The sequence below is a fragment of the Labrus bergylta genome, chromosome 17 (assembly GCF_963930695.1).
Source record: "Labrus bergylta chromosome 17, fLabBer1.1, whole genome shotgun sequence".
NCBI classification, from domain to species: Eukaryota; Metazoa; Chordata; class Actinopteri; order Labriformes; family Labridae; genus Labrus; species Labrus bergylta.
In genome coordinates, this window is record NC_089211.1 from 16,389,728 (window position 1) to 16,414,169 (window position 24,442).

Consider the following 24,442-nt stretch of genomic DNA (forward strand, 5'->3'; position numbering starts at 1 on the left):
GAATCTGTAAATGTATATTTGACATCATTTCCATCAGCAGAGAGAGCTGTATGCTTACTCTGCATATAAAAAGCCCTTCTTTTTACTTGAGCACACTTTAATTGCACATTAGTTCTTCCCAGGCCTGGGCAAAGTAGCGACACACAAACTAACCAGTTGTCATTCCTGGTGCAGTTAGAACCTAAACACGGTAAAGTTAAGTATTCAAGTTAATAGTTATGAGGTGGTGGTGATTTGTGTATTAACCCTTTCACAAACTCCCAAATAAAGTTATCAGTCTTGAAAAAATATAACCAGAAATGTCTTTCTATTTTTTATAAAACCTTGTATTAAAGATTTAAATTCAATATAAGAATATTTGTCATGAAACGGGATTGGCTTAAATGAGTAGTTTTCATATGGAAGCTAAACCAAAACAACTTTATTACTTGACCCGACAGAAGGCTTGCTATTGTTCAGAACATGTACTTCACTCCATGCATTGCAAACTTTTCCTCCATGGCAAGCACACATCCTATCGAATACTAACCATTCTCATCTGAAGAAAACTAAAGAAAGCTCAGCTTTAAGCTCTAAAGATGTGCTTAAAGTCTCTTTGAGCGGAACAGGAGCACAAATCCTTTATTTTACATTTATGGTGTGATACATGCACACACATACATGAGGACCCCCGTTGACATAATGCAATCCCAGCATCTTAATGGAAGCTTAACCCAAACCTAACCCTCACACATCATGTTTAAATCAGAATCAGAAATATTTCTGTAAGCCCAGTGGAAAATTCAAAGAAGTGAGGAACAGGAAAAAAAATAGTGGTTATAACTTGATGATAGGCCAAATAAAAGCCTTTAGCAGGACATTCGGCTGAATTTGATGCATTATTAGCCCCAATTCACACATACTCTGTGCTCGTCGTGGTCCGTCAGTGCAGCGTAGTGCGCTGCTGTACTTACCTGCCACTCTCGTCAATCATTGTTTTCACACAGCGAGCGCTGCGATCCGTCTCCAGAGCGTGACACCAACTACGCTCTGATCCGTTTCAAATCGACGGAGTACGCTGCAGGCACGCGTCAAGCTGGACAGAATATGACAACCTGGACAGGATGTCAGGCAAGGAAACGCAAAGAGCATCCGGTCAATTTCTAAATAAAACACAATATACAGACTTTATCAACATTACGTCGAAACAGACAACTAATGAACAACAAATCATCCTCAAAAAGACAAAGCAACATGTTGTTTGTATGTTTTTCTCTTTATTCCTGCGTGATCTTGCAGTTCACTTCTCCTGTGATGTGGGGTAGCTCTGCTGTGCTGATGTTCCAGAAACGGATCCAGTGTGAATGGGCGCGCGCCGTCCGATGGAGCAAAATGGCATCCTCTATCATCAACCAGAGTCAGCGTTGCAGCTAGTGTTTCTCAAGCAGCTCGAAACACTAAACTTGCCTTGAGGCGCTCAGTTCCCTGGGCTGGCCACCGGGGCAAACACAAAACCACGCTTTGCATTAAAAACCATTTCCACTGTCCTGGCCTGTGCAGAGATGGGGCTCAGTTTTCCCTCAGTGCCAAATAACATCTGCTAAAACACCCCCCAGAGCTCCACTTCAACCACTACCCATTATTGGCACCCCATTTGACAACTTGGGATGGAAATTGTTAGTCCTGTAGAGAGAAGCAAAGCAAGAAACCGTTATATGCTGGTTATAAGTATCCAGAATTCTTTCCACTAAAATCCATAAAGGCAAAAGCGGTTGCGTTCTGTTTGGTACAATTATTTTCAAGGGTGGGCTTCCCTTGTGAAATATTAACTTATCAAGGAACTAACTTTATGTCTACTTTGCTGAAACAGGTGTACCAGTTACTGGGTATCAGGGGCCTTAGGACCACAACATATTATCCTCAAACGGATGGGCTAACAGAGCGCTTTAACCAGACCCTGAAGCAGATGCTCTGGAAGTTTATAAACGACACTGGTACAGACTGGGATCAATGGCTGCCCTATCTCGTCTTTGCATACAGAGAAGTACCTCAATAATCAACTGGTTTCTCTCCTTTTGAACTTTTGTATGGATATGAAGTTCAGGGTCATTAGCACTGTTGAGAGAGATCGGGGAAGGAGGCGAGGGGAGGGTGGGATCTGTTAATGTTGTATTTAATGTCATCCAGATGAGAGAGCGGCTGGCTGATAGGCTGGCCCTGTGTTCTGGCTGCTGTGGCCGCCGCCGGCCGCTGCCAGCTCAGCAGCCAAGACATGATGCTGGCCTGTCGGCGGTGGTGAGGACGAGGAGCCCAGGCCGGCTCGAGCTGGGCGGACTGGTAGTGCTCTCACTGTTTGCCTATGGACACAGATATAGAGTCTGTTTTCTGCCCGGAATTTACCAAGATCAATTCTGGAAGAAATCTTGGAATCAGTTGAGGAAATTGTCTTATGTGTTGAAGTAAATGTCTGTACATGTTTTTATTACTATATTTCTTCTGCTATACTGTATATTTTGGACAAACTGTAACGATCGAATTTCCCTCTGGGATTAATAAAGTATTTCTGATTCTGATTCTGAAATAGAGGACCTTAGTGGGAGTGGCCTGCGATGCTGTGCATTCTGGGATTTGGTGTCTTTCATCCACATGAGCCAAAAAGACACTTTCTGCCTTTTCTCGGCCAAGAAGGCACCAACTTCAAAATGTATTTCACATTTCTACTACATATATGACCCAATGTCAACACAGATTCATGTTTCAACGGGTGAAGTATCCGTGTAACAATTAGGTCATCTCTGTGGCCCAACCTCTGATGAAATCTCTCTCTTTTGCATGAGAGATCTTCCTCCCCCCGGGCTCAGGGGGCGGGTGAGAGACAGGGGGCGTATAATATTGAGTTAACGCAACATTTCCATAGACTTGAAGTAAAACTAACTTAGAATTTTATGTTAGTATGAGTTTTTGTTTTTACAGTGCAGAATTGTCTTGTTCTGAAGTGGCCCTCACGTGACAAGTTTCACACCCCCAGTATGTGAAATTGCCTTTAGATTGCCTTAAGTAGCATGAATAAAGGTGTCTGTTTCCCCAACTAATTTATAAGTGAACAAGTTCCTCATGGTAGAACCTGATCTACATTATGTAGCCTAACTGCTTTCACTCACCTCTTTTATAGTATATAACTGATATAGTACCTTTAGCCCCTGTTAATCTGCAGGCGCCTGAATTACATCGACTGGGTAAATCACATTATTTTTACAACATATCATCAATGTAAGACTAGAGATTGCCTTTAAATGTTATTAATCAGTGCTAATTTTGAAGGAATTAACATATTAACATATTTGGGGGTTTTGCATAATTTGCGAACATCACCACATATAGCTGTCATGCTCTTGGAAAAAAATGTTTCATTACAGTTTTCTCTATTATGGTGCCACAGACTCGGACTCAGACACAGACCAGTGAAATACTGGTATTGCATGTCGCCTTCAAGTGCTGTCGGAAATAAATTACTGTCCTACTCGGATACGTATCTATCAAAAGGTAAATAGCGTGGGTAAAAAATATTAAAGCACGGACAACATTTAAAATCAACCCAGATTCTAACAGCAGATAATTTTCGACCTTAATTTATCATTTTTTCGTTTCAGACAGTTTTGATATCATATTGACTTACTGCAACATATTTAAGCGGTTGGTCAAACATATTGCAGGTAAAAAAAAAAAAAAAAAATCAAACACATTTTTAATTGTCCCCTCTATACATATCACCACAACCCTTACTTAGTTAGCATTGCATGGGCGATAAGGCCAGGAGGTCAAATTCCTTTTTTTTCGAAGTCGGAAGTTACGAGGATCTTTAAAGGCGGCATCAGCTGGGGCAGCGGGTTGGTTCTGCCTTCTGCTGCCTGTCGGAGCTGCTGCTGCTGCTGCTTAACAACACAGGGACGATAACATAAAGACAGCAGAGGACCGTGGGTATCATTACAAGGCCGGTCGCCTCTACAAAAAGATAGCGGTGCCTGTGAGGTAAAGTCTATTATGCGTTAAATGGTAAGAAACCAAATGTTTGCTTAATGAAGTTAAACATGATAACGGCAGCTACTTTCATTTAGCTTGTTAGCTCGCCTTTGTAGCGGCTAGGTTTAGTAAATGCAGCTGATAGAGCCATGAAGTTCTCATGACAGCAGGCAAATAGCGTTAACCTGCGGCCCTAATTTATCCTTTTACTTGCAAAATAACGTTAAATGTTTTAGCATATTTCTACAGCCTGGTTGCTCACTCTATTTCAGTAAAAAAAAAAAAAAACCTGACAGGAGGAAAATGGCTTTTAATGTTTAATTAGCCATTTGAGCTAGCAATGCGTACATTATATCAGAATAACTTTAGCTTGCCGGTGTCGTATTGCTGCACTCTATGGTACAGTTGTAGCGTATTGCACTATGAGTGATAACTATGTAAAAGTGCAAGTCGAGCTCATGAAATCATTAGGTGAGGTTGGAGAGAAAGAGGGTGTGGACACTGAGGAGCAGGTTCCCATGTCTCCCCCCTCAGCTGACCCTCCCATTATCACCATAAGTGGACGGGATGCATCCAACACCTCCATCACTTGCAAACAAAGAGGCAAAAGTCGTGGTAGGCTGCTGAAAGATGACAAGAACTCCAGTGGCAAAAACGTCCCAGATCTGTCATTGCACGGGTCTGGGGTTTCTGCTCATGCTGGGAAAAACTTGAATAGACTGGGCCAGGAGCGAACACTTCACATGACAGGCACTGGGAAGATACTGCAGGGCAAGTCGGAGAATAATGGGAACTATGTGACCAACCATCCGTCCCAAAACATCCAAGAAGTGAGTCGTGAGGAGGCACTTAAACTTGCGAGGAAGAGAAGGCCAGTGACAGTGGATACAGCCAAAGCCAAAACATCATTGGAAGCACTGAAGATCAGCATCAAGCAGCTGAAGTGGAAAGAGGTGTGTCACTTTTTTTTCTTCTTTTGTTTACTGTCTTTCTTGGAAAAATGTTAATAGCTCTGAGCTGGTTTTGTTCCTTTTTTAAGCAGCTGTGACATCAGCTCATTACAGCAATCAGTGTTTCACTTTGAAGAAAACCGGCTTAGGCGTTTGTCACGAATATGCATGTGTGAAAACCTCTGCTGTTATTCTCCAATCGTTTGCCTTTAAGAACAAGATTCCTGCAGTTTTATCTTTCAGGTAAACAAACACGAGAGAAGGAATTGGTTCCTCCTCCGTGGTTTAAGGGGATTTTTTTTTTTTTCACGGCGACTGTAGCCTTGAAAGATGTTAAAAGTCTTAATAATAATCCTTACACGATATGTCCACAAGCTTCATGTGTAACAGCTGGATAAGGTAAACAAGCACACCACCGACAGTTTAAAATATCTGCTTACCTGAGATAACTTTAACTCACATTTAAGAGCCTATTAAAGACAATAGGATCATTTAATGCTGCAGACCATAAACTTTACTGTAACTGCTAATTAAGTAGGGGTTCAAATCAATCTGTTCAAATAACATTCACCAACCTCCCTCTGGAAACTCATTCTTTCTAAATGTGACTTCAGACTAGTTTATGTCATAGTTCCCTTGTGTTTTTCTTGTCTTTGTCATCAAAGCTGGTACATTTTATTTTAAGCAGCTCTGACAAAGTGTGATACACAAAGCTGTATTTTCCGATAATGGAGCTGTGTAGGTGTGCTATATTTTTGTACTTTTTTTTTTCCACACTTGAGCCTCAACAACACATTAAATTGATGTAACTTAACACATGCAAAGACACGTTTGTTAAAACAGAGGTGCTGTGGAAACTAAAGGGGTATTTATTGAAAGTTAAGGCACCATTTGAATAATTTAAATAGTAGGGGCAACTGTCATTTGGCATTCATTTAGAATCATTTTAGACAGTGAAATGTATGTTGTCACTTTGAGCTGTAAACATGCATTTCACTGACATTTTGCACTGGTCTCAGATGTTTTATAACTGATTTATCATTGAGGAAATAATCTACAGATTAATCCATTATGCAGGTGTTATATAAAGCTCAAATGTTTTGTATCATGACTTGTCTGATTGATTATTTCCACTATATTGATCAAGGTTTGAAGAAGTAATTTAATGAAAACTAGGAACAAAATTAAGTAGATGACATAACCAACTTTAAGCCAGCCTCAATCTGACGGTGTCTGTTTGTTTGCCTCTTGTGTATAAACTTAGAAATGTTAGATTTAGACAAAGGTTGTCTGGAAAAACAGTGCAATTTAAACATTTATAAGATAGGTAATCAGTCAGAGTCAGAAACACCATCTGGTCACTTTGAATGTTAAAACCTGCCACCAGCTATTAATAACATGTTCTTTATTATGCATGAGAAGCAAAGAAGGGCAATGTCATAAGACAGGCAAAGTAAAGACTCTACTTAACACACATGACCGAGGAGTGACACTTAAAACCCCTCCAGGTCTGGGATCACAAACGATACATAGAACCTATACATTGCTTTGTCCTCATTGGCCACCCCCAACAAAGTCAAGGGTGCTATGGATCCTGTGCCATTTGGAAGTACCTGTCAAGATCTGTGAGGGGTTGAAACTTAATAGACCTTGTTGGATATAATAAAGAAAATGATCAGTGAAAATCCCTGAAATAAGTTCTAACACAGGTAGCATGTTTAAAGAGATACTATATACAGTTTTTTAGGACATTTCATTTACAGAAGACATTTGGCAAACAGGTCCAGTCGCACCAAAATTACCACTCAGTCTACATCTGCAATATTTTCTGGCCTGAGCTACTGCTGTCATCTGCCTTTCAGCATATGGCATTCCCTTAAACAGTGGGAAATGATTAGCCTTAAGCTCCTCTAATCCGATGGAGTTTTAGTCCTCTCTTTACGGCACGGAGAGGTTGGCAGGCGTGGTGAGCAACAAGTTCAGAAAATGAGTTTCTGAACTTGCAATCTGAATCTGAACAAACAATCGCATACTATTTAATCTCAGGATCCTACAGACTAAACTACAAGCAAATTATTTTCCAAATGACTGCTATCCAGAGGCAACCTTGTGACATATTTAGAAAATGCTTACCTGTATCAATTCTATTAACTAGAGGCATGGCATATTGAAATATCTACATATGGGTGCAGCTTTGCCACAGTTACTAAAATGAAATGTAATTGACTTTTGTATTTTATCCCAGAAAGTGGCTCAAAAAGTTTACTTTGCCCTCTTTGCAGACTTTGACGAGTCCACAACATTGGGTTGCACTTGGTTAATGTCTGTCTTTCTATTCCGACAAATCGTGGCTATTTTTGGGCCTTACCTTAAGAAAATAAACTTAAAATAATTTGACCTCCCTTTCTTGATTCGATTCAATGGGTTAACACTTAGTTGCTGGCATCTCCATGTTGGTATTTATAGCTGTGTGGAGCAGGGTTACCCTGTTTCACATGCTCACACGATAACTCATTAATGAGATGCTACTCCATCAGCGATCTATCGAGTAGCTTGGCAGTCACATGAGCTTAGTAGTAGTGACACTCTGCTGCTGACCTTCCAATATTACAGGATATAGAGTTGATTTAATAAGGTAAAAGAAAGACTGGAACACAATGTTTCCCAGCTCACTGTTTCGTTGTAACATGATGAAAATGAGCTGGTTGGAGACCAGCGAGTGCATCTTAAGAGTAAATAATTCAAAACTTTTTCAGGAGTAAGAATCCTGTAGACTAAAAGCATCAGCTGAGCTGCCAGTTGGGAGAGAAAGCTCATGATGACATTAACGAGAAGAAAAGAGAGGGTTCAACAGTATAGCTTCAAAATAAAATAAATGTGCTATCTATAGTTTTTTTTATATTTGTAAGGCTGTACTTTCTTTTTTAGTACGACAATTAATACTGGTCAAAACTGGTAAAAAGTTGGGTGTGAAAATTCAGTGTCTGTCCAAAGCTCCCAGCAGGGGTTCCCAGGTTGTTTTTAGGTTTGGATAATCCCAATGTTTATCACTCACAAGGTTTTTAACAGGAGCCTATTTATCTGTAGAGGTCTCCTACTACTCTAAACAAACAAAACCCACAATTGTAATGGCTAAAACACAACAAAAAGCAGTTTTGAGTTAAAAAAGAAAATCAGTGTCCCTCATTCTTCAACAGAGCTTATCAGGAGAGGCTGCATGCTGAGCTGCTGCCAACTGTCGGTTAGTTGGTGCCAAGGTGTTTTGCTTTGTTTGTAGGTTAGGATTGATACTCTTCAAACAATCAGTGTCTCTTGAACTCTTTAACAGTCTTTAGTCACATTGGATTCCGAGGGAGGGGCTTCCAGCTGAGCTGCCATCAACATCTGTGTAACTGACACAATGTTACTAATTTTGTCAACAGAAGTTCACTTGAAATGATAATACATAATTTCTCCGCTGGAAAGGAGTGTGAAGTTGGACCTCTACTTTACATGAAAGCTGAAGTCTGAAGACTAACTGGTTTTCAGTGTTTCTACTACCTGATAGACTGCTTAACCTGTTCGTTTTAACTTAAAATAACCAAAGCATGCTAGTGAATAGTTTTTTCCTATCCACATAATTTCATTGCCCTCCATTTACATTTAAGTACAACAACTTCTTATCCAAATGCACATATTGTTGTTAAAAATGTGTGTTCTGTACATCGCACATTGAGAGTAACATCCTGCTCTGTTGACTTCATTTTCGCAGCACATTTGGTCCTGAGTATGTTGTTAACTGTTAGTGTGTTAGTGTGGGCAGCAGCCGAGGTGCCAGTAGGATTCCCTAGCTCTCTTAATCCTTTCATAGTATCACTAACTCACCTCTTTCCTGGCGCATCACAAGTGAACACGCACAAGATTATCCCTCCACTCTTGGATCAGAAGGACAACCACCAATTACCCATGTCCTGAGTCTTACGAGCAGTTTAAGCCTTCAGTTTAATCTACTTATGCCTAAAATTATTATTTTTTTTAAATTAAATTGAGTTGAGTGTTCTTATTCTTTAATATTAACTCTTCTTTCCCCCTCTCGTGTTCTCTCTCAGTTTCCTCTTGGAAGACGAGCTCCCTGTGATATATACTGGCATGGCGTTTCCTTCCACGACAATGAAAATATCGTCTCAGGGCAGGTGAACAAGTTCCCAGGTATTTTAACTTCTTCTGTCTCTTTCCTCCTACGTAAATTTCTGCTGATATAATGGCCACAATACTTATACTTTGTTACAAATGCTCCCTGAACTGTAAGTGAAGAGATGGCTTCATCTCAGCTCACAGTACTTTGTGTTCTTGGTATTTTGTAATCACAACAAGAGGGATTTAGTTAAAGCCTTGCTGATCCTGATTGCTCCAATGCTAACCTTTTCATTCCATGGTAATTGTCAGTACTCTAGAGATTATTGTATTACTCCTGTCTTGAATTTATATACATGTCAGTCTTGCAGTCTTGCATTTGCAGGATATCCCTGATTCGGTGCATTCTACATTTCAGGAATGATAGAAATGCTGAGAAAGATAAATATGAGTCGTGCAATGCGGACTATGCAGGAGCTGTTCCCAGATGAGTACGATTTTTATCCCCGTTCCTGGATCCTTCCGGAGGAGTATCAGCAGTTTTCTACACAGGTATGGTAAAAAATAAAAAAAAATAAAAAAAGCTTTCAAACAAAAGTGTTTTGATACTGGATGTGATCTAAAGATTTTGTTTTACTTCAAATTAATATGGTTATATTCTCTGCATGGTTAAAAACATTGGGCCTCATTCACTAACAGTGCGTAAGCACAAATATGTGCTTAAACTGTGCATACAGATGTTTGAAGTAGAAATCTGGGATTCATCAATATATTCTTACTTGAATTTATTCTTACTCTGCAAACAAAAATAGAACTTCCTCAGACCATACATACGCACAAAGGATTGACCAGCTTTCTCAGAAAATGTTAACACACACTCTTTTAACTAAATGCATGACATATTAAAAATACATTCAGTAAAAACAATATTTAGATATATATATCTTTTTTTTTTAAATGCTGAAAAGACAAGCATTAAAAATGTGAATTAACTAATGCATTGACTAAATGTATTAAATAATCATGAAATATTTGCCTTATCATCTTTTAATATAAAATCTTAAATCTAACCGTCGACCACTCCAACTAATATTGCTATGAAATATCGCATTTGTAACCAAAACCAGCTGATTAATTGGAGCCTATTTAAGAGCATGCAGGGAACATTCATGATTATGATTTATGTCTAAGAAAGTTTAAAGATCTAGCCTTGCTGAAGCAAAGCAAGATTTAGAATGATTCTGATTCACTATCATACGCAAGGTGGTGAGAACAAAATTGGCTGGTATGCATGTGTCATGAATCCAACGGTGATTTTGTGTATGCAATTATTTTATGCGCAGAGCAAGAACATTTCTATGCATATATTAGTGAATGAGGCCCATTGATACTACATGTTCTCTAAGTAGAAATCAGGCCGACTTGAAACTTTCTCACAAAATGTTCAATTGACTGTAGCTCACATGAACAACAAGTTTAGTTTTTGTCTCTTTTAAAAATCACTGATCCTCTTGGAAATGTGCACAAATGGATCAGACTTATAGTCTGTCAGTCTGTCCTCAACACGCCCACATTCAACCATAAATGGTCAATGCAAAGCACTTTATAAATGTATATGCAAACTAAAAATGTAGTTATTGAGTATGTTTTCTACTTTATTGAGTATGTTTTCTTGTTAGCTTTATTGTTTTTGCTTGGACTACTTTAATAATTTGTCCCTGTGTTACATGTTTCTCTTTAGGAGGGCCACTCGAGAAGCCCCTCTGGGTTTATTTGGCTCTTCCAGCACATTTCTTTCAAAATGCATATTTTGTTAATTAACTAATCATTATGTACTTTCTGTTTTTCCATTGATCTATTCTGTTTTTGTTTTTTTTGCATTGTAAGTGCAATAAAATAATAATAAAAAGCCGGCAGACCAAAGGTTCTTAGCTGTGACCCATGGGGACAACATTATATAAAAAATAGTTGTACAGCTGATAATGCTAGAAGTGCAGACGAACGACAGCCATGCAGTTACAGCAGCAGAAACTATTTAGCACTGAGCTGGTCTTGCACATAATCTGAACCACCTCCAGTCTTGATCTACCCATTGAGTGTTTGTATTAGTAAACAATATAAATGCATTTTTGCAGTTCTCTTTCTTACTTGCATCAACTATATTGTTTTTAACATTACTACTTTTTTATATATACAGTATAAATGACGACTGTGGCTCAGTGGTTTCACCAGCTCCTACAGTCACATGTCTAAGTGTCTTTGGGCAAGACACTGACCCCGCTGCCTCAGCAGTGTGTGAATGTTGATGAATGGGATAAGTAAATACTGATGGACACTTTACATAACAGCCTCTGATATAAGGGTGACAACTCCGATTTTTTTGGCTTAAGTTTTTGTTCAGTCAGCACAAGCAAAGAAAGCCTGGGTATGTCAAACTTACTTTCTAGTACAACCCTTTTGGGTGCCTCAATTTGCTTTGAGTGCTGACATACTGTTATTGTTTGGAAGCTTCATAACTCTGGGAAGAGGGTCCTTGCTGATTTGGACTTCATAAGTGAGGTTATAAAGGGATTTTTATTTATTCTATACATCATTTTTAATGACTATTGTATGCATGAGTCATAAACCAATATGAGGTACTATTAACTATTTTCCAGGGGTTAACGCAAACACATAAATAAATGATGAGAACAAAAAACATTTCAAATAGAATTTACAGTTTAATTACTTCTTCTTTTCCACACCAGTCATTTTGACTTGAAACAAACAGCACAAGCATGTTTAACTAATGCAATTAATGATGTCTGCATTCCATTCAAGTGCACAAGTAGGCCATGCCAAGCATGTAAGCAGGTGAAGCAGCCTGACCCGAACCTGGACTCCCTAAATGGAATGCAGCCAATCTAAATGTCATTAATCACACCTGCACTTATCCTGCTATCACAGGTCAAAAGAGGGCTTCTGTTTGCAGATTAAGCTGAGAACATTCTTATCTTGGCTCCGATAAATGGGGCGGACTGCGGACTATGTCTTGTGATCTGATCTCGGGATGAATCTCCTGAAGGGCTGCATGAATTAAATATTAAAGTAGCTCTGTTAATGTATGAACAGAGATGTTCAGACTGTAAATACTGGGTTCATTTTTACTTTAAATATTCAAAAGTGTTGCTACTTAGAAATAAAAGCACACATTCTAAATGGGACTCTGCTGGTTTCTTAACACTGTCAGTGATGTTTTATCTCTGACTGCTTTGAACTGTAACAGTCGATGTGCAGCTGAAGTCTTCATTACTCATTTTCCTTGAGGCAGAAAATACCAACTGTTCTTCATTCCTCAATATTTCCCATTATGGTCATGAGGCTCTCCTTAACACATGATTGAATCTAGTAGATGATCTTGTGGAGGAAGCAAAGTGTCGAGAGTGAGTGTAGTCGTATTGGACAGAGAGTTAGAGCTGTGAAGAAAATAGAGTCCTTCAGCTGCTGTTTCCTGTTTTCCTTTTTATTCTCTTCTATTTATTATGAGTTCAGGCATTTCACAGTTACCAAGTGTTCTCATCCACAACCAAAAAGAGACGTATATAAAACAACACTGTAAGCACTTACCCAGCTTTATATTTAACATTTTTAGTAGACAAACAGACTGAGCTGTAAAATATTTCTATATGTTTAGTTAATAGTTTAGTTAGTTGTTATAAGTTTAGTTGTATGTCGGTTAAATTACACTTTATTCTCAGTAATGATGTCAGTGAGAGAGTTTTTCTTTTAGTGTTTTTAAACGGATGTAATGGCAGGCGCAGATGTTTTGTTTGGATTTGACACATACTTGTATAGCAGTAGTATACTATCATGACCAGCAGGGGGCACCAGAAGATCACACATTTTTCATTCCAAATGAAGTAAGGAAGAAAAAACAGCTTCCCTCTTGAAATATATGCAACAAATGTATTTATAATCAACATTTTAACCTAAATCAATATAATGGAAATCTAACTAAAAAACATATCTAAGGCTTTGCTTTGACTATATACCTTTAGGTCTGTATTGATTCTACTTCTATTCTTTCCTATATCTGCTGTAGATCCGTATGGTGAAGGAAAAGGATGCCACGTTGAATCCCACCTTCATTGTCAAGCCGGATGGGGGCTCTCAGGGGGACGGCATCTACCTCATCCGTGACCCCAGTGAACTTAAAGTCATGGCGGGTTCGCAGGCCAAACAATTTGTGGTGCAGGAGTACATCCACAAGCCGTTACTCATCGACAAGCTCAAGTTTGATATCCGCCTCTATGTACTAATAAAGTCTATGGAGCCATTGGAGATCTACATTGCCAAAGAAGGCCTGACACGTTTTTGCACTGAGCCCTACCAGGTAACCATGACGATGCTGACAGATTTGCTCGGAAACTCGGCCAAAGGATGATTAACATCACTCTTGTTCTGTGTGTAGGAACCAAGCCAGAAGAATCTCACCCATGTCTTCATGCACCTGACTAACTACTCCCTCAACGTCCACAGCGGCAACTTTGTTCACTCCGACAGCCAGAACACAGGCAGCAAGCGCACCCTCTCTAGTGTGCTGTACAGACTGGCAGCTAAAGGTGTAGACATCAAGAGGGTGTGGTCTGACATCATCGCTCTAGTCATAAAAACTGTCATCGCTGTGGTGCCAGAACTCAAAGTCTACTACCAGGCTGATATACCGCCTGGCAAACCAGGACCTACATGCTTTCAGGTAGGCAGAGGGTGGAAAGGGCAGACCCTGACTCAGAATTTTGTCATTTGACCCGGATTAGGTTTTTCAGTAGGAGGCTTTGACTATAACTCCTGTTTTTTTTATTGACTTCTGTGCCACTGCAGGGATCAATATCAGCCTACATGAGTCTCATGTTTCACCTGTAAGACACACCTCATCAGTCCTCCATAAGCACAGTCTGTTCACCAAATATCCAAACATATTCAGCCAAAATAAATTCAGGATTTTTAAAATTGCCATCAATCGTGCTATTCAGGTGCACTGTGGATAAACCTCCGCAGTGTCTCCCTGTAGTCACAGTGATATACATTTTTTTTTTTCTCCTTTAAACAGTTTTCATTCAGTTTATTTTCCGTGGTTAAGTTAATTTTGTAACCTTCGATCTACCAGAGGGATCTTACTTTATTTCAAAATAAAAGCAGGGTTGAATTCAAACTTCAAGTTAACTACTCTCAGTCTAAGACATTACACTTATTCAAAATAAAAGCCTCATAATTTTCATTTTTTTAATGCGAAAGAATGGAATTTCAAACACGCAATTAATCCCCATTAACTATCGGTATTTAGGGATGAATTGCGATTAAAGAGATTACAGATTTTATCATTTGACAGCCCTAGTAATTTCACATTTGCAAACAGAGTAATAAGCTGAGCTAAAGTCACCAGCACCTCAACACACAGAGGCCTAGTGATGATGAAAAACTGAAGGATCATTCGAAGATTTGTTTTCAAAGTTCTGTTAGCATTGCTCTTTCGGTTTTCATACAATTTCACAGCTTTGACTGAAGTTTTGAATACTTGAGTTTTGGAAGGCAGCACAATCAGGTAAAGGTGTAGAATCTTTCCTTATCAGCATTTGTTTGTACTGTTAAAGTGATCCAGGTGTTCCGGGAAATGCAGCAACACATTTAAGGATGAATCTGACAAAAGAAAAAGGCTAAACTACATATAAGCCAGCAGCCCATGACCCACTTCTGTTACAACTCTGATAGGACTTCATTTTATTTTCTAAACAAAAACAAGACAAACCTAGTATATTTTGCTTACTTCTCAGTGCAGTTTCCTTTATACTAAAATAGTGACACAAAGGGTGATTGTGTTCCAGATACTAGGATTTGACATCCTGCTGATGAAGAACTTGAAGCCAGTATTACTAGAGGTCAACTCCAATCCCAGTATGAGAATAGAGCATGAACAAGAGGTAAAAGTCAATGTCAACCTTAATGTAATCATATAGAACATCTACCATTATTTATTCACTGTGTTTTAATGAGCTATGTTTGTGTGTATTCAGATTTCACCTGGAGTGTTTGAATATGTGCCCAGTCCAGTTGATGAGGAGGTCAAAGTGGGTGTAATCAGGGACACTCTGCGCCTTATGGACCCCTTCCTCAAGAAACCTTCAATGTAAATAATCACACATACACACACATTGAACTTTTAGCTCCTCCCGTCTTAAAAAGTCCACTTTCAGGGTCGTGCTATCTCAGTCTCAGAGCCCAACTCAGCACCTCTCCACCGCTCTCTATAAGCCTGTTAAATGGAAGAATTAAATTTAGCTGATCTGTGATGGAAATTCACCTGTTACTGTACAAGTCTAGTGGCTCTGTGGTTGACTGGCCGTGTGTACTGCCTCACTATCTCTATATTTTGTGTTTGCTTTTTCTCCACATCTCTATCTGTTTTTCTGAAGATTTACTGTTTCTATTCTACCAAAATCCACACTCCTATCCTCACTCCCCCTTCCCTCTCCCTTTGTCTCCCCCATGCCTCCTCCCCAGATTATCTGCTGTATCCGATATTTGATCTGCTTTGTTCTGCAAGTGAGAGGGATGTCTTCTCGGGGATAATACCTGCTTAACTATTGTACTTATGAACCAAATCATATTAATATAATGCGCCTATAATATCTTTAATCCGTGTCCCGCCCCCATTGCTTTATTTTTATTGAGCTAGAAGCGGAACTACTTCCTCTGCTTGGATTACCTAAACTCAATTATAATGTAGTATACACACTAAATATTATATACATACATTAAGAGACCCCTAATCCTTTAATCTAATGCCCTGAATACTTTGAATGTTCCCTTCGATCTCAAGGCTCTGTGAACCTTAATGCCTGCTTCTCTCTGTATAATATGTGACTTTTGAGCATTAATCAATGGCTTTATTAGTTGAATGACAGAAAGTTAAGAAGATTATTAAGATTTACCATCATAGATATATATATTTACTTAATTCTATTTTAATGACAAATCATTGTTTTGATCTTTTTTTGTCCTGCTAAATTTTAGAATTACAAACAAACATTTCCCCAACATGGTTACAGGAGGTTAACTGCTATGTGTTCTTCACAGATGGTCTACTAGAACATGACTAAATATTGTGTTCTGGTCATTGACAGCTGTTGTGCAGTGGGATGGATGGGATCCAATCATTCAGAACACAGAGTTTCGACTGAAGTCACCCCTGTACAAGTTTGAATTGTCAAGATGAAGTGAAAGAGAGATGAGAACTGAACAGGCACACAATACAAAAAGCACAACGGAGCACAAAAAAAGTGTGGCTATTTAAAGGAGACAGAGACAGAGCTTATATAAGAGGGATAGGTTAATATAAAGTGGCAGAACAAAAATGGGGAGAAGTGACATTTTGTAGAAAAAGAAGAAAGAGATAAATGAGGAGAAGGTTGTGACGGCATCAGTGACTCTCAGATATGTTCTTTTCTCACCCCAGCTCATTATTCCCGGTGTTAAATGTCTCTGAGGCTGATTTATGACCCATTATGAGAGGAAATGTGAGAGTGTGGGTGGACAAAAGACTGAAATTCATCGACGCACATACCTCGAAATAAAGTGAAGGACACTATTACAAAAGCATCATCTGCATATAAGGAAACGATATGTGCAGAAGTGGTTGAAGTACAATTCAAAGCCACTGAGATCAAACCATTTGTCCAAATGTATTTTTAAAGTTTACAGGAAGAATGTGCGACATTTCACACATAATCATAGCAGAAATCAAGTATATCCTCTGTAAACATCTCTCTGAGTCATGACTGTCGTCACCGAGTGAGAAGCACAAGTCCTGCTGGATGTGTTGTTGTTGGAGCCATGTTTACATCATGTTTACATCATGTTTACATGGCCAGCTCCTCCCCCTTATGAAAGTTGTTTTAGTCAAGGATTACAGAAAAGAAAATAACATACACACTGCTTATTTGAATGTCAATGAAGAGTTCTAACATTAGCCTGCAGACTATAGGCAGGCACTTTGTCAAATTGGTCATTCCCTTTGACCCACCGGACCCACAAGTTTGCCAGCAGTTATGAGTCAAACAAAAGAAATGCAGATTTAAATAACACTTTGTTAGCTGCCGGACAGAAACGGATCATATTTTCACATTTTAATATTCTTATTGACAGCATTGTTATTATAAAACCTTGATTATCGCCCTATGTGTGGATAGAAACCTGTGAAAAAAGGGAAGTCTAAATCTTTTGCACACACTAAAGGTTTAGTGTTGTCAGTGGGAGGGTGTTTGCTTTGGGCTTCAGAATGATTCATGCACTGAGAAGGCAATACATCCAGAGTTCCCAAATTCCGATAAGTGTGTGGACAGTTTGGATATCTTTACATTGACACATCTGCCAACTTCTAAAGACGTTTAACAGCATGAAGAAAGGCTTCATTCAAGAAAAAGCAAAAGATTGATTCACCAGGAGGCCAGAAATAGCATTTATGCTGCGTAATGACAGCTGAATTAGTGCCTGCTCCTTCTTGCTGCACTCAGCTAACGTTTGGCAGTGGGCCTCTGTATGCCTTTTTAATAACCTGCCATTCTTCACCTTTTACCCTCTCACTTTGCCTCCATCATTTCCTGCTCTCCGTCTGCAGGGAATGATTGGAGACATTCTCCTCGCTGTCTGTCTGGCTGTCAGCGTCTGTTGAAGACGTGTCCGTTTTTAGCTGAGCCTGTCCTGTCTAAACAGATGTGGGTGGTTTCTCTTGCAGCTGAGGGATGATTGATTCTATAAAACATTCAGCAGCGCTCCCTCAGTGCCATTCACACTGCTTACTAATTCATGGAGAAAGAAACTGTCTCATAAAAGTCAACAGCACTGTAACCCCTCGATGTGAATGTACCTTTGTGTGTTTCTCTTTGTTGCCTTCATGAAACAGTGTTGACCATAGGACTTGTCCTTAAAGGCCCGGCACACACACATGAGCTTTTCTTATATTTTAGCCTCTCATGTTACTATTACAAGAATCAGTGGAGGTCATTGTTCTCTTTGACCTCAGAAGAAAGATCAAGATGTAATTGGTACTGACCTGTAGTCACGGGTTCGGCAGGGCCGGCAGTAGAGAGATGGAAACGTCAATCAGAAACAGTGTCTACATGTCCACACACGTCTCAGGGTAAAATGGTCCAGAATAGCTGGCTTCCAATCATTTTGAGAATGCATCACTGATGCTGCAAATCCCTCGAGAAAAGCACAATTTGATATCTAGGCAGGCAGGGAGATGGTAAAACAATGACCTGTGACTGAGAGGGTGGACAAGGGGGATCTTTTAGAACAGGAGGGTGTCTTTTATGGGTGATGGACATTTTTGTTGTAGATAACTAATGCATAAAAAGTGAAGAGAAAAAACATTTAATTACTAAAATGTTGTGGTTGCATGATGGCCTAGTGGTTGGGTCGTGCCACATGTATGGAGGCTATATTTGGGGGTTTGTCTCAGACCTGTGGCTCCTTTCCCGCATGTCGTTCCCCACTCTCTCTCTCTCTCTCTCTCTCTCTCTCTCTGTCCTTGATTTCATACTCTATCCACCGTCCTATCGAATAAAGGCAAAAAGCCCCCACAAAAATCTTAAAAAAATAGAAACACTGTGTGCGGACAATATTGCTAGGGTGAACGTTAATATACCTGAGTGGGTGGCTGAGTAAAAGTGTGTGTATGTGGGGAAAAAATGTATTTTAATAACCACTTTAATATTCATTATTAATGCAAAAACAGCTAACAGATAGAGGCCGCCTCTCTGGGGCCAGAGAAAAATAAAAACATGTTGTATCCGGCTCGGTGGCCACTCGTTCAATAGGCCTGATGCAGATGAACCTGGCCACTAATGCAGTTAAATGCTGTTGATGTAAGCACAGTAAAAGGACTGCACAAAGGGATGAAGAGTAATCTATCCTTCTTAGAACATCACTCTTCCTGTTTCCTCTGCCAAACCAGGCTGTAAGTGCAGACTCCAGTGAAAAGCTTGGTGCATTTATCTACCTCAGGTGGCTGGCTCTTTGTAACTCAGCTGACTAAAGCTCTCTGGGTTGCCCTCAAAATCTTCTGCCTCGGCCCTGCAGAGCTTGAAGGCTACTTCTCAACCCTGCTGTCGAACAGCATAAAAGAAGTGAATGCAGATATTTTGGTGAACTTAAAACCTCTTAAGTTGTGGTTTAAAGCTCATAACTATCTATTATTTCTGTTTTGTTTTTTCTATCGATAAATGACCACAGTTCCCAACCGAGGTCAGGTGGGACTGAACACACAGAGGAGATTCCCATGGAGGCGGAGACTCAAGATAGAAGCCCAGATGAAGGAAGTCTGCCCTCGCTGTGTCTGAAGCAGGTCTACCCCAAATACACCAAACAGTTCAACTACCTGCGACTGGTGGAGCGAACAGCGGCGCTCTTCATACGCTTCCTCGGGGTCAAGGGGAACATGCGCCTGGGCCCCACTGCCTTCCGAACCTTCATCAGGTATGCACTCTACATATCATCTATCAAACAATGACAGTGAACTGTTGCATTGTGCTTAGCCCTGATCATTACATCCTGATTGTCTTAAGAAGCTGATAAGCTAACCTGCAAAAAAGCCTGTATAAAAACACAGATGTGATGTCTTGTCCTGTACCTTTGCTTGTTGAACAAGCCACTACACAAACCCTCTCTGGGATGAAGGCCACTGCTTTTTGGAAGGGGAGTTCATTAGCTATTTTACCTACAAACTGAGATTACCAATTAGCATCACATTAAAATGCATACAAACCTGCAACTGCAAATATGACTTGGGTTCTGTTAGTGCCACTGGCTTTTAATGTATAACACAAGTTTGTTTACTGGCACACTGACACAACCCTAAAACTGAGTGTAGAAAATGGACTTGAAGATGTTTCCAGGAGGACCTGTTCCTCCTTTTTGATCATCAAAATCAATTAACAATACATTTGAAGAAACTTGGCCTGATTTTTTGCAACACAATGAATAATGAAATGGGAAGTCAGAATTGAAATTTATCAGATTTTCTGGTTGTTTAGGACTTGTAAGCTAAGCAACAGTAATTTCACCATGGCCTCAGTGGACATCCTCTACATCGACATCACACGTCGTTGGTCAGGAGCGGCGCCTGATTCCAGAGAAGCAGGTAAAGCACACACAAACACACACACGGCAACAAAAAAGGCAAAGACACAACACGTAGAAGACGGAGAGCATCGGAGTATATCTTTAAGACTCGGAGCTAATAACGTGCTCTGAGATAATTGCTTGTCATTCTTCCCTCTGACACGGAGCTGCTGTAATTGAAATGAGCTGAGATCACAGTGTGACAGCAAAGAGAGTATCCGACATGAATTATTCACACTTTGCACCTTGTGAGGAATGTTGCGAGACAAATAGGATGGATGGATGGAGATCACATGGACTGGGATGGAAGCGTCTTGTACAGAGGAGACCGTGGGCTGAATTTAGATTGAGCTCATATTTATTCTGGCAGACTGAGTCAGAGTCTGTTATTTCTGTGAGTGAGCATCGAAGCATTTGTGGAGAATTAAGAAAAGACAGAAAACTTGTTTACAAATCATGATTAGCTAATTTTATTTTTTAAATGCAGCTTTGTTTGAAACCCTGCGTAGACTCCAGAGTCACACCTAAAGGAATTCATTTAAAAGCTGTGTTGAGCACCAGTCTCTTCTTGTGGTTAGTGACTGTTTGAAAGTTCTTTAGTAAATAAACGACTCTCACCATGCTAGTCTGGTGTGGATTGGTATCTTTTTAATTTTTTTGTGCACATATTTGTGTCTTCCTCCTCGTGGTCAATAATAACTGAGGCTGCAGCAGCAAATATTCTGGAGAGCATAGGGAGGAAATGGAGCTCCTCCTGCAGCTCATGTTTCCTGAACAGTTCAGTGTTACCTCCTGCATCATTTTGCATGCAATCACTTATTTAAAAAAAAAAAAAAAAGTTTACAATAAAATGCTTTTCAAGGATAAAGTGGACAAACTAAAGTGAAATGTGATTGTTTTGTCTCGAGACAAAACGTTTCTCGCTATGTAGTTTAAAGGGACAAAAACATCAAGTAACATAATAAAGTTGGCCCGCCATGACTTGTGCGTCTGCTAAGTGAATTGTAGAATGTGGTTGGCAGCAAGGAGCATGCTGCAAACAAATTTACTGACATGAAACGAATATCTGCGGATCAATCACAGCGGTCCACTGCGGCTGTTGTTTTAAAGGTTTATTTTTGAACAGAGTATTCATTACGTTATCTTAGAAGCTAATTAGCGATCTATCCTAGTGCTCACGCAGGAGAGACAGCTCTTGGTAGCTGTAGAGGTGCCAGGGCACTTCCCAAGCACTGCAGAGGTGCCCTTGAGCAATTCATATAGCCCTGCTTTAATGAATCGACTTTTTTCCCTCAGCTCTATAACATAATCAAAAAGCGCATTCACACACAATTGTCAAAGGTCTTATCTATGGTGTTATTTTAATCCCCAATGCTAAGCTAAGCTAACCATCTTCTTGTGGTAGCAGTCAGACACAGAAGTTGTCTATTTTCCTCGTCTCAAGACTGTCAAGCAAGACTCAGAGGGCAGAACAAACATCTAGCTGTGGGAGTGTCACTCACCTGGGGGAGGGGGTTACTGCGCTTTGTGATGTCACAAAGGGAAAATCTCCAAACAGCCTGTTTGAGCACACATTTTCTGAAAAGTAGAGCAGGCAAAAGACGGGGAGAGAGACTTTTCTTATATTTCAGGGGTTTGTAGACTGACTAGGGACGCATATTAATATCTGAAAAACATGGTAAAAAATATTTTTGTACTCTTCTCTTATTTCATAATTAAAAGCTGTATGAAGATCTTGGAAGAAGGTAGTGATGTCTCTTACTGCATTGACTGCGAAACAAGTTAGAGATTACTTCTTCATTTGAAATTTGTTTGACATTGACACACATGTATCAGTCTGGCTCACCTCAATAACTCTGCTTTTTCAGGTATGGGACTCCAAGCGTTTGTGGAAGCCTTTTTCATCCTGGCAGGTCGCAGGTTCAAATCCCTGCCGCTGAGGGAGCAGATAGTGACCCTCCTGGAGCTTTGTGAGGCTCAGCTCGAGGCCCAGTCGAGCGTCGAGGACAGGCGTTCCGTGAGCTGCAGCCGGATGCACACCCGAGCCGTCAAGTCTCAGACACTCGGCCACACCACCACCAACCCTCAGCTCAGCTCCCCAGCACCGCTGAGGAGGGCAGCCAGCCAGGACTACCGTCTGCATCAGAAGCTCAAGCCACGCGCACTCAGGGCCAACGTAGAGAACTGATGGTAGACTTCTCTACAGGAGCTAAATGATTATCCATCTCCTCCTCCTCCGCTCCTGGAGAGATGAACGATGGGAGCTGAGAGAACGACTAGCTTGACCCCTGCTGGCTGACTTGCAGGATCACTCTCCTCAGCCTGATTGCTTTTTTTTTCTTCCCAGAGGAGTGTGTCTGCAGGGGTTGCTGAATCTGAAATAAAATGAGGTATATAAGGAAGTGAACGTTGGGTCCAATCAGGAGGATGAGGAGGAGGAGGATTCTACAGGGCAGCTATTTGCTACCCTTCAACTTCATTTGGCAACACGTACACTGACACAAACTTCCAGATTCGTCACGTTTGATGCATTTAAACTCAGACGGGTGCGAGGGAGTGACCTTACTAAGTGTATTATATTCTTGAATTTGCACAAAAACTCTTTGAACTCAAACATTTGCACAGAAATGGATGTGAGGGTGACTGAGCAGCCTTTGTTTGGCCCCATTGTGGCTGTTTGCGTGTGTTTGCGTGTGTTCTGTACTGTATTTTATTTGGGTTTAGCTCAATAGTGCAAGTCTATGTACAGCCAGTGGCTCAGCTGTGCGTCCGTGCTCCGAGAGCCCATTAGTGACGAGTTAAGTGAATAAGTATTCAAAGGGAAAAGGCCACGATGCCACTTATCCTCTCTCAGTTCAGCAGCTACTCCAGTCAGGCAGTCAGAGACCTCCAGCGAACATGTTCTTAGGATGATTTCTTTGAAGCCACACAACTGCCATCGGGAATATTATATTTTAGACATGGTTGCATGGTGCATACATTCAAGATCTTAAGTACTGAAGATCTTAAGTACTGCATTGTTTCAGATGCTTTTGTAATAAACCTCTTCTGTCTGATGCTTTTATTGGTTATACGTACAATTGAACAAATAAAGTTTTAGACCATTGCTTCCAATGATCACTACTACAGTTACGCCTGTTTGTTTGTTCTTCACTCACACTAAGATGATTAAAGAAATGTGTCACAAGCAGACCAAGTCATGAACTAAGAGTGATGTGTAACACTAAAAGACACTGGTATTTATACTGTAGGGCTGACAGATTTACCGCAGTATGTACCTTTATGATATGAAGTGTATTCAAGGTTCTTGATATGGGTCAAATATATTGATAGCACTGCTGCACAAATAAAATTAATTTTGACCTTCCAACTGAATCTCTCATTTCGTCATGATTTATATACGTGTCATTTCACTAATGCTGATGATGTTTAGTCCTAACAAACAAGTTTAGCAGGTAAACCAATTCTTGTACAAAAACGAATCAAGCTTCTTATAAAATTCTCTGAAAAGTTTTAGTTTTTCTAAAGCTTCAAGTGTGTCTGGTTTATTCTGCACTTTTAGTTTTCAAACATAGAATTATTAACAACATTTTCTGAGGATGGGTAAACCCTCAATGATATCGAGGCTTAAATAAAGAATCAACTGAGATCATGTAATCATGCAAAAGCTAGATGTGCGTGTTGCTGCAAACATACTGCACCACTCGTGCACCATCATCGTGATTTCCCATATGGGCTCATTAAAGAGCAACGTTTGTCAGATCATTAGAGGATGTTATGTCCTACAATGGCAGCCCCGTTGGCACTATTTACATCTGTGATCTGAACAAGTCTGATAGATAAGCCTTGAATAGCACTCTTTAAAGATTGCTTATATATCCATCCATGTTAGTTACTTTTGTGTTGTCTCGATATTTTTTTTGCTCAGTCAAAAATAGTCACAATACTACAACACAAGAAACCTAAGCTTCAAGGCTCATCCTGAATCCTGAAAGTTGAACATAATAGGTTGCAATTAAAGAGTAAACATTCAAACAGGCAATTAAAGCAAATTCAGTCAGTTTAGAAAAAGTAAGCCAACAAATACAAAAACTTAAACTGAAGGATTTCAAACAGAAATCGAGACTTTCCAGGTGACTATAAAAGGGATGATGACTGCCTGTGATCACCTATTTTTGCTTTGACTTACTAATGTTTGATGCCAGCCTTACGTATTTGGT

The 24,442-nt window shown here is 40.0% G+C and overlaps 1 protein-coding gene across 1 annotated transcript; it reads left to right on the forward strand.

The window, feature by feature from the left end:
* The first annotated feature begins 3,887 nt into the window (after positions 1-3,887).
* On the forward strand, positions 3,888-23,350 carry ttll11 (tubulin tyrosine ligase-like family, member 11). The gene is made up of 10 exons (XM_020634667.3): positions 3,888-4,952; positions 9,038-9,137; positions 9,481-9,614; positions 13,144-13,434; positions 13,513-13,797; positions 14,924-15,019; positions 15,113-15,225; positions 19,335-19,577; positions 20,135-20,241; positions 22,091-23,350. The coding sequence occupies exons 1-10, from the start codon at positions 4,422-4,424 to the stop codon at positions 22,408-22,410; spliced, it is 2,220 nt and encodes a 739-aa protein (XP_020490323.1). The 5' UTR covers positions 3,888-4,421; the 3' UTR covers positions 22,411-23,350.
* Positions 23,351-24,442: the final 1,092 nt, after the last annotated feature.

What these genes read in the sequence shown, in the direction of transcription:
- ttll11 (XM_020634667.3), top strand. Translation starts at nt 4,422, where the DNA reads ATGAGTGATAACTATGTAAAAGTGCAAGTCGAGCTCATGAAATCATTA. An exon ending in TTCCTCAAGAAACCTTCAAT is followed by an intron (nt 15,226 to 19,334) that starts GTAAATAATCAC and finishes AAATGACCACAG; the next exon opens with TTCCCAACCGAGGTCAGGTG. An exon ending in GCCTGATTCCAGAGAAGCAG is followed by an intron (nt 20,242 to 22,090) that starts GTAAAGCACACA and finishes CTGCTTTTTCAG; the next exon opens with GTATGGGACTCCAAGCGTTT.